A 15,354-nucleotide genomic window follows, 5' to 3' on the forward strand; every position below is an offset into this window, starting at 1 on the left:
CAGCACACCAACATGGCACATGTATACATATGTAACAAACCTGCACGTTGTGCACATGTACCCTAGAACTTAAAGTATAATAACAATAAAAAAAAGTTTCATACATACATGTGCTTTACTTTTAGTGTTTTATGTTTAAAAATCATTCATATTCAGTCATAAAATGATTTCCCTAAAATTACAAGCATGCTTAAACTACAATCAAAATTTCCATAACAAAAGTGATTACAGGTTTATAATATGATTGGCAAACAACTTCAACAATGAAAACAAGGACTGAAAGCAACTTACATGACTGTATCAGCAAAGCACCTTTGTATAAGAGAGAGACCACTGGTCTAGAAGGCAGAAGATATAGACTAGAATCTTCTCAGCTTTTTCCTTCATTAGTTTTGTGGCCCTAGACAAGTTTCTCAACCTCTCTGGAGCTCACATACCTCAAAGTGAGCTAAAAAAAAATCACTAAGGTGTTCCTCTTCCAATACTAGAATCCTTCTCCTACCCTAGCCTAAAACAAGCTTGAAAATGCTAGATATTCATGAATATCCAATATAGAAATTAATAAGAAAATCAAAATAAAAGTAAGCATAAAAGTATGCTGCTTATTATGTTCCTAGTAACTTGCATAGGCTATAAAAAAATTAACAAGGCAATTTAAGAATAAAATTTGGGATTAAAATAAGAAGCCAGGCCATGCGCAGTGGCCCATGCCTGCAATCCCAGCACTTGTGGGAGGCCGAGGCAGGTGGATCACCTGAGGTCAAGAGTTTGAGACCAGCCTGGCCAACATGGTGAAACCTCGTCTCTATTAAAAATACAAAAAATGTGCCAGGTGTGGTGGTGTGCACCTGTAATCCCAGTTACTCCAGAGGCTGAGGCAGGAAAATCACTTGAACCTGGGAGGTGGAGGTTGCAGTGAGCTGAGGTCGTGCCACTGCACTCCAGCCTGGGCGACAAGAGTGAAACTCTGTCTCAAAAATAAATAAATAAATAAAAAAGCAGCAGCCATACATAGTAGGGCAAATATTTAATATATGGGAAACTCTGCAGCTACTGAGAAAATCCATTCAACAGACTAACTGGCTACCATGTCCAAAGCCCTACCAACCATTACAGGAACATAAAGATAAAACAGATACAGTTGAGCCCTTAAGGAAGTAGTGAGAGATAAGTACATGAGAATCAGAAACAAAGGCACACATAGAAAGGACCTAGTGATTAGTGAACATTAGAAAACCTTACTCACTTCACTGCTATAATCCAAAGAAACAGGAGAGAAAACAGGATAGGAAGGAAAAGATTCTGTATTTATCTGAAAAAAGAGTGAAAAGTTATAAAGGTAAAAATGGGAAACAAAACCACCCTACATAAATCACTGTCAGAAATACCAATCTCCAGCCACCCAAATTCATAGGTATAACTGCTGGTAAGGGCAAGGAAAAGGAAAAAGAACTAAAACCAAGAGCCCAGGTGAATTTCTAGGATAAAGTTGTGAGAATCATTACCTATGAGATTGGACCTATGCTTGTCTTCTCAAAGTCATCAGGACACTATTAATGCAGATGGACCAAAGAAAGTATGGAGTCTATTAGAAGCAAAGACTTTAGTCTTCCATTACAATAACGGGCCATTTCTTCTGACCCATGGAAACCTCAGCAAAGGGAAGGTTCCTTCTTTATCTAGCTACCTAGACTGAGCTTAAAAGGTAGGAACAAAATACCTGACTAGGGTAAGTAGGTTGTCCTCCAGGATACTGAGAAGGCATCTGTCCTCCAGGAAAGCCACCTATATGTTAAAAATGATAATAATACAGCAACAGGTCTTATATGTTTTAATTTTTCAAAACAGCATTGATGATTGTGAATATGGAAACATACAAGAACATTTACACTATGATATTCATGAGGATGATTTTAAAAAATATAATTTACTGAATCTAAAACCAACTTTGGTCATAAGAACCTTTTTAATATTCCATGTTCTAAAAAAGATCTTCACAAATAATACTTTTTTCACACTTGCACCAGATTAAATTCTGATTCCATCTGGAATGGTTGTCACAATATAGTTCTGGGGGTGGTTTCACTAGTGGTACAGGAGTGGGCAGAGAAGTTCCTGAAGGCTTCCTTTTTGGCTTTGGGATAGACTTTTTTAATAGAAAAAGTGTGACTTTATCTCTATTTTACTGATTAAACTTTTCCACCAATGTAATACATTTCATAAAACCATTATGTTTAAAATTATTTATGGAAATACATAAACATTTATTGCAGATTATCTCAAATAAAAACTAAGTTCTCTCAATGGCGATTTTAAAATTCAAAATATCATGATACTGTTTTTGTCTGGACAGCTGGTACCTACCAGGTAGTGGGACCTGTGCAGGACCACCTCCATAAGATTGTGAAGGTGGCTGTGGGTAGCCAGAAAAGCCTGCTCCACCTGGTGGGACTCCAAATCCTTGGCCTGGAGGAACTAGAGAAAAGAACAGGTCAATAAACTATAGTACAGTTCTCATGACTGCAGAAAAAACCTTAGAAAAATGTCTATTGTTAAAAGTGGAAAAAATATGCTATTAATGCTATAATAGCAGTCCCTTTTCATCTAGATTCAAAACTTCAAATTATCCAGTAAAAAACAAGCTTTTAAATTTTTATCTTATTTATTTATTTTTGTTTTTGAGACGGAGTCTCACTCTGTTGCCTAGGCTGGAGTTTAGTGGCGCAATACCGGCTCACTGCAAACTCTACCTACCAGGTTCAAGTGATTTTCCTGCCTCAGCCTCCCAGGTAGCTGGGATTACAGGCATGCGCCACCACACCCAGCTAATTTTCATATTTTTAGTCAGACGGGTTTCACCATGTTGGCCAAGCTGGTCTCAAACTCCTGGTTTCAAGTGATCCAACCACCTCAGCCTCCCAAAGTGTTGGGATTACAGGTGTGAGCCACCGCACCCAGCCAAAATTTTACTTTATTATTCTTCCTTACTAACTTAAAATACAAAAATGCTAAGGTTTTTTTGTTGTTGTTTTTTGGGGGTCGTTTTTACCTTTGAATAAAGCTGACCTAAAGGTCACAGTCTTGCTAATTGAAATGTCTTAATCAGGTCTTAAGACTACAAACAAGCAAAGTGTTACATATTGATCCTTTATTGTCATGAAATTTATTCCAAGTCCCTTCACAGTGGAATTTTTGAAACTGCTCCCAGCTTTCATAACCCCAGAGAATCTTCATCCCTCCATCTTGCCAGCTAGGTCAGAGTGACCTGACCTCACACAAAACAAGCAGGAATGAAGGGGATAAAGAGAGAAGGAAAAAGTGCTACAGCAATCCCAATCATTACTAATTCCACAACCCATAACTCACCTCCGGGATAGGATGGAGCTCCCCCTGGCTGTGGGGCACCAGGATAGCCTCCAGGGGCTGGATAACCTCCAGGCGCAGGGTAGCCTCCAGCTCCTGGGTAGCCACTACTTGGCACTTGTGGGTAGGCACCTCCCCCCATTGGAGGAAAGCCACTAGGATAAGGATACTGACCAGAAGGGGGAAAAGATGACTCCTGACCTGCAGGCTGAAAAATCAGAATAATTTTTAAACAAATGTGATCATAGAGAACTATGACCCATCTTAAAAATAAGGAACAAACAGAGGTTATTATTAAGGTCTAGCTCATTCTTTCACTTTTTAAAAGTCTCATTAGAAATCCTGGAATCTTATACTAGTTTATCAGCATACCAGTTTGTAAGGACACTTGTTTGTCAGAATTCAGTTAAATTTAATTCTACTTGAGTCAGGCAAGAGGGGTCTGCTTCTCTATCTGGGAGTCAGAACAGGGTTCTTTACAAACCTCAAGGTTTTAAGAAACAAAAATAAAAAACCTCATTAGTTCCTTCATTTTCCCAGAATCTACAAATATAAGAAAAATCCTCCTCTATACCCTAAACAGAGGAATTTGAGGCTCTTTTGCAACACATCTGGATCTGTTACATAATATTTAAACATGAAAAAGGTAACCTGTATATCACATCACACACAGGATGTGACATTTTGGACCTCACAGTTCAGTGCAGTAATACGTAGAGAGGAAGAGATTGTTGCATATTCACTGAACTCTTTCTCCCCAGGCCACAAAGTTATACAGACTACATTTCCCCAGACCCCCTTGCAGTTAGGTCGGATCACATGAATGAATATCAGTGAATGAACATAGACAGAAGTGACATATACCACTTTCTAAATCTGTCCCCTAAAAACCTCTGGCAAATCCTCCATGTTCTCTCTCTTCCTTTATCTGCCACCCATAAGCAGAGGATCCAGCAGAGGACTTGAAAGTGCTAGAGGATGGTAGGATCAGAATAAGGAAGGAGCCTGGAAACCCAAAACACTGCATGAAACAAAGCCTTGTCCCACCCACCCCCTATTCACCACTGACTTCCAGGAGACTGAAGAAAGAAATACATTTTTTTTTCATTGTGTTAAGTCACTGAGATTCGGGAGTTGTCTGTTTTAGCAATTAGCCTACGCTGACTGAAATAGTTACTAAAGTCCTGTTTAATACATAGGGACTTGGGAACATATCCATAATTTTCATCTCTCCTGTGATAAATTCACAAGAACTATATAATCACTTTGCATAAGGATAAACATATTATCACAAACTTGTATAGACCCCTCTTCCTATTCTCCCAGGGTTAGATAGCAGCCCCACAGTTATGAGTATAAAACTGAAATGTGGGCTAGGCTAAGTGGCTCATGCCTGTAATCCCAGCACTTTGGAAGACCGAGGTGGGCGGATCATGAGGTCAGGAAATCGAGGCCATCCTGGCCAACATGGTGAAACCCCATCTCTACTAAAAATACAAAAACTAGCTGGGCGTGGTGGCATGTACCTGTAATCCCAGCTACTCAGGAGGCTGAGGCAGGAGAATCGCTTGAACCCTGGGAGGCGGAGGTTGCAGTGCGTTGAGATCGCACCACTGCACTCCAGCCTGGTGACAGAGCGAGACTCTGTTTCAAAAAAAAGAAAAACAAAAAACTGAAATGTGGCCGGGCACAATGGCTCATGCCTAAAATCCCAGCACTTTGGGAGGCCAAGGTGGGCAGATCATTTGAGGTCAGGAGTTTGAGACCAGCCTGGCCAACATGGTGAAACCCCGTCTCTACTAAAAATATAAAAATCAGCCGGCCATGGTGGTGGGCACCTGTAATCCCAGCTACTCGGGAGGCTGAGGCAGGAGAAACACTTGAACCCAGTAGGCGTAAGTTGCAGTGAGCTGAGATCACACCACTGCACTACAGCTTAGGCGCAGAGCGAGACTGTCTCAAAGACAAAAAACAAAACGAAACAAAAAAAACTGAAATGCACAATTCTTACTTATGGCTCAGCTGTTAGTCCTCAGAGTAGTATAGATATCAACAAGGTGGAACTTAGTAGCACGTTTATAAAACGTACTCCAAGTCTAAGAACTATAAATCCACTGCAATTTATCTCTGGGTCAAGCCAAGCCATTAATTATTTTAAACATTCTAACACAACGGTTAAGAAGCAGTGATACTATGACTCAAGGGTATTAAAAAAAAAAAAAAAAAGAACCAGTGATTCATGGGATGGATTTTGCTTACATCCATGTTTTATTGGCTCATACAGCAGTTAACATTTTTTAAAACTAACTCCTAAGTTTTTAAACTGTGGACAATTTCATATAGAACCCAAGTTCTGGCTTTACTTGAAAGGCTGGAGTATCTAGCAAAGCTAAGTGTGCCTCCCTCCATGGCTACACAGGGCTGGTGCTAAGCACCTGCCAGCTTTCAATAGACAAAGCAAGACCTCTCTAGTCCCCCACACAACTGCCTATGCTCACTTGTTCTACTCAGTACCTGTGAGCATCTGAATTTACGACCCCTGCTCTAGCATATCGGTAAGATCTGACATGGCCAGTACCAAACACCACCTGTTTTAAGGATGTGCGGTATTAAGTAGCAATACTTACAGGATATCCAGGGAAAGGTGGGTAGCCTGTTGGGGGATAGCCTGGGTATGACATTCTGTAACAACAATAAAAAAGGTCCTCTGTAAGTTTTTTTTTTTTTTTTTTTGAGACGGTGTCTTGCTCTGTCACCAGGCTAGAGTGCAGTGGCATGATCTCGGCTCACTGCAACCTCTGCCTCCCAGGTTCAAGCGATTCTCCTACCTCAGCCTCCCAAGTAGCTGGGACTACAGGTGCACACCACCACGTCCAGCTAATTTTTGTATTTTTAGTAGAGATGGAGTTTCACCACGTTGGCCAGGATGGTCTCAATCCCTTGACCTGGTGATCCACCCGCCTCGGCCTCCCAAAGTGCTGGGATTACAGGTGTGAGCCACTGTGCCCGGCCTGTAATTTCTTATAATGGTTAAGGCCTTTGAAAACATATAGATATATACACACACACACACGGTTTTCTGCAAAATATTTCTCTTTTCAAAAGTCTGGCATAAAATTAAAATGTGGATATTAGGGATATAAGCAAAGCTTATTAAAGGCTTATTTCATTATTCACACCAGTGGAATCAGTACAGCCTAGCAAAGGTTCCAACTTTGTCATGACATACAATTTTTGTCACATCTCAATTCTACCACTACTATTATTTATGAACTATTCTTCTTTTCTCTTTTTTTTTTGGAAATGGAATCTTGCTCTGTTGCCCAGGCTGAAGTGTAGTGGCGTGATCTCAGCTCACTGCAACCTCTGCCTCCGGGGTCCAAGTGATTCTCCTGCCTCACCCTCCCGAGTAGCTGGGATTACAGGTGTCTACCACCATGCTCAGCTATTTTTTTGTATTTTAGTAGAGATGGGTTGCACCATGTTGGCCAGGCTGGTCTTGAATGCCTAACTTCAGGTGATCCACTCACTTCGGACTCCTAAAGTGCTGGGATTACAGGCATGAACCAACTCACCCGGCCAAGGCTTCACCTTAGAAGCAGAAAGCAGTCCTCACCAGATGCCAGCACCTCGATCTTGGACTTCCCAGCCTCCAGAACCACACCCAGCCAGTCTATTTTTCTTTAAGCCAATTTTTTACTTCCATTTATTTTTAAAGTATGCTTATTATCAGCACACTTTTAAATATCACCATACTTTTAAATGGAAAACTTCCAGTAGTTTTCTTACCACAAATAGAAGGTAATATTAAAATAAATACTTAGCTATTACAATAAAAAGTCCTTTCTAGGTGCCACAGAAATCCCCTCATATGGTGATATAACCACATTATGGGAAACAACGGTACAATGGTTAGGAGTTAACATTCTGGAGTCACATATACGTGGATTAAACTCTAGCTTTCTTTTTTTAAACTTTTTATTTTTGAGACAAAGTGTTGCTCTGTCACCCAGGCTGGAGTATAGCAGTGCAATCACAGCTTGCTTCAGCCTCTACCTCCTGGGCTCAAGTGATCCTCCCACCTCAACACCCCCTGCCGTAGCTGGTACCACAGGTGCGCACCACCATGCCTGGTAAATTTTTGTATTTTTTTGTAGAGATGGGGTTTCACCATATTGCCCAGGCTGGTCTTGAACTCAAGTGATCTGCCTGCCTCAGCTTCTCAAAGTGCTGGGATTACAGGCATGAGCCACAGAGCCCAGCCCCAAATTACTGTTTTAATGACACTTTGAAAATTATTCCTGTATACTTATGCTATCAATTTGACACATATTAGGTCCATTTGTTTCATTTTGCTTTTGACTTTTAAGGTTTTAAAATTTTTTGATTTAGTTTTATAATTATATAAAACATTTTCTGGATTCTAAAGTCAAATCTACAAAACAAGATATGTTCAGAAACCTGTTAACTTCTAACCCTGTCCCTTACTATCTCCTACATATGATTACTTTTACAGTTTATCTACCTGTCTTTAAGTACATAAGCTGATATGTCTATATTTGCATCCCCATTCCATTCTTACATAAAACATACTGTTTTTTTTTTTTTTTTCCCGAGACTCACTCTGTCACCCAGGCTGGAGTACAGTGGCATGATCTCAACTCATTGTAACCTCCATCCCTTGGGTTCAAGCGATTCTCCTGCGTCAGTCTCCCGAGTAGCTGGGATTACAGGCGACTGCCACCGCGCCCAGCTACTTTTTGTATTTTTAGTAGAGATGGGGTTTCACCATCTTGGCCAGGCTGGTCTTGAACTACTAACCTGGTGATCCACCTGCCTCGGCCTCCCAAAGTGCTAGGATTACAGGCATGAGCCACTGCTCTTGGCCCATACTCTGTTTCTTTACTGGCTTTTTTCTCTTATTATGGCCATCATCTATAGTCTTCAGTCCTTTTTAAAAACAGCAACATAGGCCAGGCACAGTGGCTCATGCCTGTAAATCCCAGCACTTTGGAAGGCTGAAGCAGTAGAATCTCTTGCGGCCAGGAGTTTGAGATCAGCCTGGGCAACAAAGAGAGACCTCATCTCTACAAAAAGTAAAATAATTAGCCAGGCATGGTGGTGTGCACCTGTAGTGCCAGTTATTCAAAAGCCTGGGCAGGAAGATCACTTGAGCCCAAGACTTCAAGGCTGCAGTGAGCTAGGATCGCACCACTGCACTCCAGCCTGGGCAACAGAGTGACACCGTGTACCTTAAAAAAAAAACAAACAAAAAACACAACTACATAGTACTTCAGTGTGTGGCTACATCATGGCTTATTTAATGGCAGACATCTGAATTATTTCTAGTCCTTTAACTATTAGTCTTGCAATGAACAGCCGTGTACAGGTACCTCTCTGTATATTTTGCCAATATTATCTTTGGGGAAGATTCCTAGAAATGGCATTGCTGAGACAAGGGGTAAAGGTGAAGGTGATACTGCCCAATTTCCCTCCACAGGGGTTGTACCAATTTGCATTTTCACCAGCACTGCCAACAGAATTTTCCATCTAACATCCTGGATTTCTAGCTGTGTCAATATGGGCAAGTTACTTAGCTTCTCAAAAGAAGTTACTTAGCCTTTTTACGCCTTCATTTCTTCACCTATAAAATGGGACGTGAACGTACCTACTTAAGGATGTTGTTGTAAGAATTAAGTAAAAGAACATAGGCAAAGCATTTAGCAGTGCTTGGAATAAATTAAGTCCTCAATAAATGTTAACTGCTATGATCATAGAGAACTGTGATATATAATGCAAGAATATTAAAAAATAATTAGCACAAAGTTTGGCTTTTATTTATTCATTATAACACTTTCAGTATATTTACCTTCTCAATTTTATTAGACTTAGACTAATTTTAAAATTAAAATGCTTTCTGATGGAAAAAGAAATTAGGGTGGTAGAGTGTGGTTAGTCTGAGATTAAGGAGGCATTCATATACTATCTATACTGTGATAATAATGGTGATCAAAAGTTGATAGTCTTCTGATCAGCAAACATAACACTGGAAACATCTTTTAAAAACTGCAGTCTGTACCAGAAAGTTTGAAAGTTATGTTCTTCAGGCCAGGCGCGGTGGCTCAAGCCTGTAATCCCAGCACTTTGGGAGGCCAAGACGGGCGGATCACGAGGTCAGGAGATCGAGACCATCCTGGCTAACACGGTGAAACCCCGTCTCTACTAAAAAATACAAAAAACTAGCCGGGCGACGTGGCGGGCGCCTGTAGTCCCAGCTACTCGGGAGGCTGAGGCAGGAGAATGGCATAAACCCGGGAGGCAGAGCTTGCAGTGAGCTGAGATCCGGCCAGTCTGGGCGACAGAGCGAGACTCCATCTCAAAAAAAAAAAAAAAAAAAGAAAAAAAGAAAGTTATGTTCTTCAAAAGGTACTCATTTCCATTTGGAAAAGTAAACAATAACCTGCACATCAAGTGATGTTAAGACATTACTATTTTTTTAGGTGTGATAATGGTATTATGATTTTCATCAAGTATTCTGATCTTTTAGAGATAAACACTAAATATTTACAGACAAAATGGTATGTCAGGGATTGTGTCAAAATAATATGCAGGAATATTATATATAATATAGTGCAGGAATTTAGATAAAATAAGCAATCAGGAGTTGATAACTGTTCACGCTGGGTGATGAGTACATGGGATTCATTACACTCTCCTGTCCATTTTTGAAAAGACGGCTCATGTAAAATAAATGGACCTAGTGTGGTTAAAAACAAATATCCCTATATATATACATATATCTTCTGCATTTGAAGAAAACACTATTAACCTAAAGCAAATGCAAATAAACAGAGAAAAAACAAACATTCAAAAGAATACCCTCTTAGCCTGATCCAATCTAAAATACGGCCAGGCGCAGTAGCTCACATCTGTAATCTCAGCACCTTGGGAGGCCAATGCCAGTGGATCACTTGAGGTCAGAGACCAGCCTGACCAAAATGGTGAAACCCTGTCTCTATTAAAAATACAAAAATTGGCCGGGCGCGATGGCTCAAGCCTGTAATCCCAGCACTTTGGGAGGCCGAGACGGGCGGATCACGAGGTCAGGAGATCGAGACCATCCTGGCGAACACGGTGAAACCCCGTCTCTACTAAAAAATACAAAAATCTAGCCGGGCGAGGTGGCGGGCGCCTGTAGTCCCAGCTACTCTGGAGGCTGAGGCAGGAGAATGGCTTAAACCCGGGAGGCGGAGCTTGCAGTGAGCTGAGATCCGGCCACTGCACTCCAGCCCCAGCAACAGAGCGAGACTCTGTCTCAAAAAAAATAAATAAACTTAATAAATAAAAATACAAAAATTGGCCGGGCGCAATGGCTCACGCCTGTGATCCCAGCACTTTGGGAGGCCGAGACGGGCGGATCACGAGGTCAGGAGATCGAGACCATCCTGGCGAACACGGTGAAACCCCGTCTCTACTAAAAAATACAAAAAACTAGCCGGGCGAGGTGGCGGGCGCCTGTAGTCCCAGCTACTCGGGAGGCTGAGGCAGGAGAATGGCTTAAACCCGGGAGGCGGAGCTTGCAGTGAGCTGAGATCCGGCCACTGCACTCCAGCCCCAGCAACAGAGCGAGACTCTGTCTCAAAAAAAAAAAAAAAAAAAAAAAAAAAAAGGCTGGGTGCGGTGGCTCACGCCCATAATCCCAGCACTTTGGGAGGCTGAAGCAGGTGGATCACCTGAGGTCGGGAGTTCGAGATCAGCCTGGCCAACATGGTGAAACGCTGTCTCTACTAAAAATACAAAAATTAGCCAGGCATGGTGGCATGTGCCTGTAATCCCAGCTATTCAGGAGGCTGATGCCGGAGAATCGCTTGAGCCGAGATCACGCCACTGCACTCTACCCTGGGCAATAGGGCAAAACTCTGTTTCAACAACAAAAAAATCTAAAATACTATTAGTGATCAGATATAATATACCTGGCAAATATATATATATAAAGTCAGTAATCACTTTTTTGGCATCTACAAGAAAACATTGCTACAAGTGGAGAGTGAATGATCAAAGGTTTAAACTAGGTTTGTAAAGGTGCTAGACACAGATAGGCAAGAAAGTAGAACAATGTTATTTGCAAGGCAAAAGGTGGGATGTAACTGTGAGGTGGAGGATCACCAAAACAGACTAAGGAGCAGATTAAGACAGAAGTCAGTTAGGAGGACTTCTGTATGTGTAGAATAAAATACTCATCATTCTCCACCACACCACTCTTAACATCCTTTATCTGTCAACAGCACCACTACTTAAATTACTCCAGTATAGTAAGAAACCCAGTATTTTTATCTTCTTCTTCTTTTTTTTTTTTTTTTGACACAGAGTTCCGCTTTAGTTGCCCCAGCTGGAGTGCAGTGGTGTGATCTCAGCTCACTGCAACCTCCACCTCCTGGGTTCAAGTGATTCTCCTGCCTCAGCCTCCTGAGTAACTGGGATTACAGGCACCCACCACCACACTGGCTTATTGTATTTCAGTAGAGAGGGGGTTTCGCCATGTTGGCCAGGCTGGTCTCGAACTCCTGACCTCAGGTGATCTGCCCGCCTCGGCCTCCCAAAGAGCTGGGATCACAGGCATAAGCTACCATGCCTGGCCAAAACCCAGCATTTTTCTATCCATCTTTTGAAATGCCTCTCTTGTAATTTCTGTTCTCATGGTCATATACTCAGACCAAGTTTCATCACTTGATGCCTATCTTATTAAAACTCCTTCTCTGTTTATATTCTTGCTTATACTGTCTCACCCTCCCAATTTTCTCAGATACTGTCACTAGTTAAACTTTCCTAAAATGCTACTCTTTCAGCAAACTGCCCTTCAGCTCAAAAATCATCAATGACTACTGCTGGAGTATCAAATGAAAATTAATTGGCCTGATATTCAGGTCTCCTTAGTATTGGCTCCAATTATTATTATTATATATATATTTTTGAGATGGTTTCTTGCTCTATTGCCCAGGCTGGAGTATAGTAGCGCAACATCAGCTCACTGCAGCCTTGATTTCCTGGACTCAGATGATCCTCTTATCTCAGTCTCCCGAAGAGCTGAGACTACAGGTACACACCACCATACCTGGCTAATTTTTTGTATTTTTAGTAAAGACAGGGTTTCGCCATGCTGCCCAGGCTGATCTTGAACTCCTGGGTTCAAGAGATCCACCTGCCTCAGCCTCCCAAAGTGCTAGGATTACAGGCATGAGCCACCGCATCCAGCCTCTATTTATCTGTTTAACTCATTTCTTACCAACACCTAACCCATGTCAACACGAAATCTCTAACACTTGAACTATTCCCAGCATTCCTTTGCCTAAGCCATTCTTTTTTTTTTTTTTGAGACGGAGTCTCGCTCTGTCGCCCAGGCTGGAGTGCAGTGGCTGGATCTCAGCTCACTGCAAGCTCCGCCTCCCGGGTTTACGCCATTCTGCGCCTCAGCCTCCCGAGTAGCTGGGATTACAGATGCCCGCCACCTCGCCCGGCTAGTTTTTTGTATTTTTTAAGTAGAGACGGGGTTTCACCGTGTTCGCCAGGATGGTCTCGATCTTATGACCTCGTGATCCGCCCGTCTCGGCCTCCCAAAGTGCTGGGATTACAGGCTTGAGCCACCGCGCCCGGCCCAGCATGGTACAGGTATAAAAGTAGGCACATAGACCAATGGAACAAAATAGAGAACCCAGAAATAAAGCCAAATACATACAGCCAACTGCTCTTTGACAAAGCACACAAAAACAAAAGTTGGGGAATGGACACCCTATTTAATAAACGATGCTGGGAAAACTGGCAAGCCACATGAAGAATGAAACTGGATCCCTATCTATCACCCTATACAAAAATCAACTCAAGTTGATAAAAGATTTAAATATAAGACCTGAAACTATAAAAATTCTAGAACATTGGAAACAGTCTTCTAAACACTGGCCTAGGCAAAGAATTCATCTCTAAGACCCCAAAAGCAAATGCAGCAAAAACAAAAATAGATGGGAACTAATTAAACTAAAAAGCTTCTGCACAGCAAAAGAAATAAACAGAGTAAACAGACCACCAACAGAATGGGAGAAAATATTTGTAAATCATGCATCCAACAAAGGACTAGTATCCAGAATCTACAAGGAACTGAAATCAAAAGAAAAAAAAAAACAATTGCATTAAAAACTGAGCAAAGGACATGAATAGACATTTCTCAAAAGAAGATATACAAATGGCCAACAAACATGAAATAAATGTTCAACATCATTAATCATCAGGGAAATGCAAATTAACCACAATGAGATACCACCTTGCTTCTACAGGAATGGTCATTATTAAAAAGTCAAAAAGGCCGGGCACGGTGGCTCAAGCCTGTAATCCCAGCACTTTGGGAGGCCGAGATGGGCGGATCACGAGGTCAGGAGATCAAGACCATCCTGGCTAACACGGTGAAACACCATCTCTACTAAAAAATACAAAAATCTAGCCGGGTGAGGTGGCGGGCACCTGTAGTCCCAGCTACTCGGGAGGCTGAGGCAGGAGAATGGCGTGAACCCGGGAGGCGGAGCTTGCAGTGAGCTGAGATCCGGCCACTGCACTCCAGCCTGGGCGACAAAGCAAGACTCCGTCTCAAAAAAAAAAAAAAAAGTCAAAAAAAGGGCCGGGCGCGGTAGTCCACATGTGTAATCCCAGCACTTTGTGAGGCTGAGGCGGGCAGATCACCTGAAGAGGTCGGGAGTTTGAGACTAGCCTGACCAGCATGGAGAAACCCGTCTCTACTAAAAATACAAAATTAGCTGGGCATGGTGGCACATGCCTGTAATCCCAGCTACTCAGGAGGCTGAGTTAGAAGAATTGCTTGAATCCGGGAGGCGAAGGTTGGGGTGAGTCGAGATGGCACCACTGCACTCCAGCCTGGGCAACAAGAGCAAGACTCAGTCTCAAAAAAAAAAAAGTCAAAACACAATAGATGTTGGTGTGCATGTGGGGAAAAGGGACCACTTATTACACTGCTATACAGCCTCTACAGAAAGCAGTATGGAGACTCCTTAAAGAGCTAAAAACAGATTTACCATTCCACCCAGAAATTCCATTGCTGGGTATCTACCCAAAGGAAAGGGAGTCATTATATGAAAAAGACTTTTGCACATGTATATTGATAGCAGCACAATTCACAACTGCAAAGATGTGGAATCAACCTAAGTGCCCATCAACTGAGTGGATAAAGAAAATGTGGTATACATAAACCATGGAATACTACTCAGCCACTAAAAGGAACAAAATAATGTCTTTTGCAGCAACTTCGATTAAGCTGGAGGCAATTTTTCTAGGTGAAGTAACACAGGGGTGGAAAACCAAAAGCCGTATGTTCTCACATTATAGGTGGAAGCTAAGCTATGAGTATGCAAAGGCATAGGTATGAAGTGTTATAATGGACTTTAGAGACTCAGAAAGGGAGGGTGAAAGGGGGCTAGGAATAAAAACTACACATTAGGTACAATGTACATTACTTGGGTGACTAAAATCTCAGAATTCACCACCATATAATTCATCCATGTGACAAAAAACCACTTGTACTCCAAAAGCTGTTGAAATTTTATCTTTCATTTTTTTTGGAGATGGAGTCTTGCTCTATCATCCAGGCTGGAGTGCAGTGGCGTGATCTCCGCTCATTGCAACCTCCACCTCCCAGGTTCAAGCGATTCTCCTGTCTCAGCCTCCCAAGTAGCTGGGACTACAAGCACGTACCACCACACACGGCTAAATTTTGTATTTTTAGTAGAGACACGGTTTCACCATGTTGGCCAGGCTGGTCTCAAACTCCTGACCTCAGGTGATCCACCCACCTCGGCTTCCCAAAATGTTACAGGCGTGAGTCACTGTGCCGGGCCACTGCTGAAATTTTTATTTTTATTTTTATTTTTTGAGACGGAGTCTTGCTCTGTCGCCCGGGCTGGAGTGCAGTGGCCAGATCTCAGCTCACTGCAA

At 42.1% G+C, this 15,354-nt stretch overlaps 1 protein-coding gene across 1 annotated transcript in view; it reads right to left on the bottom strand.

Moving 5' to 3' along the window:
* The window catches only part of ANXA7 (annexin A7), a 39,485-nt gene that overhangs the window by 20,989 nt on the left and 3,142 nt on the right, over positions 1-15,354 (bottom strand). Inside the window, 5 exon segments of the mRNA XM_011928059.1 lie at positions 1,201-1,312; positions 1,721-1,785; positions 2,365-2,475; positions 3,367-3,571; positions 5,991-6,045. Of these exon segments, the coding sequence (XP_011783449.1) occupies positions 1,201-1,312; positions 1,721-1,785; positions 2,365-2,475; positions 3,367-3,571; positions 5,991-6,044 (547 nt within the window). The 5' untranslated portion in view covers position 6,045.

The sequence above is a fragment of the Colobus angolensis genome, unplaced genomic scaffold, assembly GCF_000951035.1.
Source record: "Colobus angolensis palliatus isolate OR3802 unplaced genomic scaffold, Cang.pa_1.0 Scaffold12, whole genome shotgun sequence".
In the NCBI taxonomy this organism is placed as follows: domain Eukaryota; kingdom Metazoa; phylum Chordata; class Mammalia; order Primates; family Cercopithecidae; genus Colobus; species Colobus angolensis.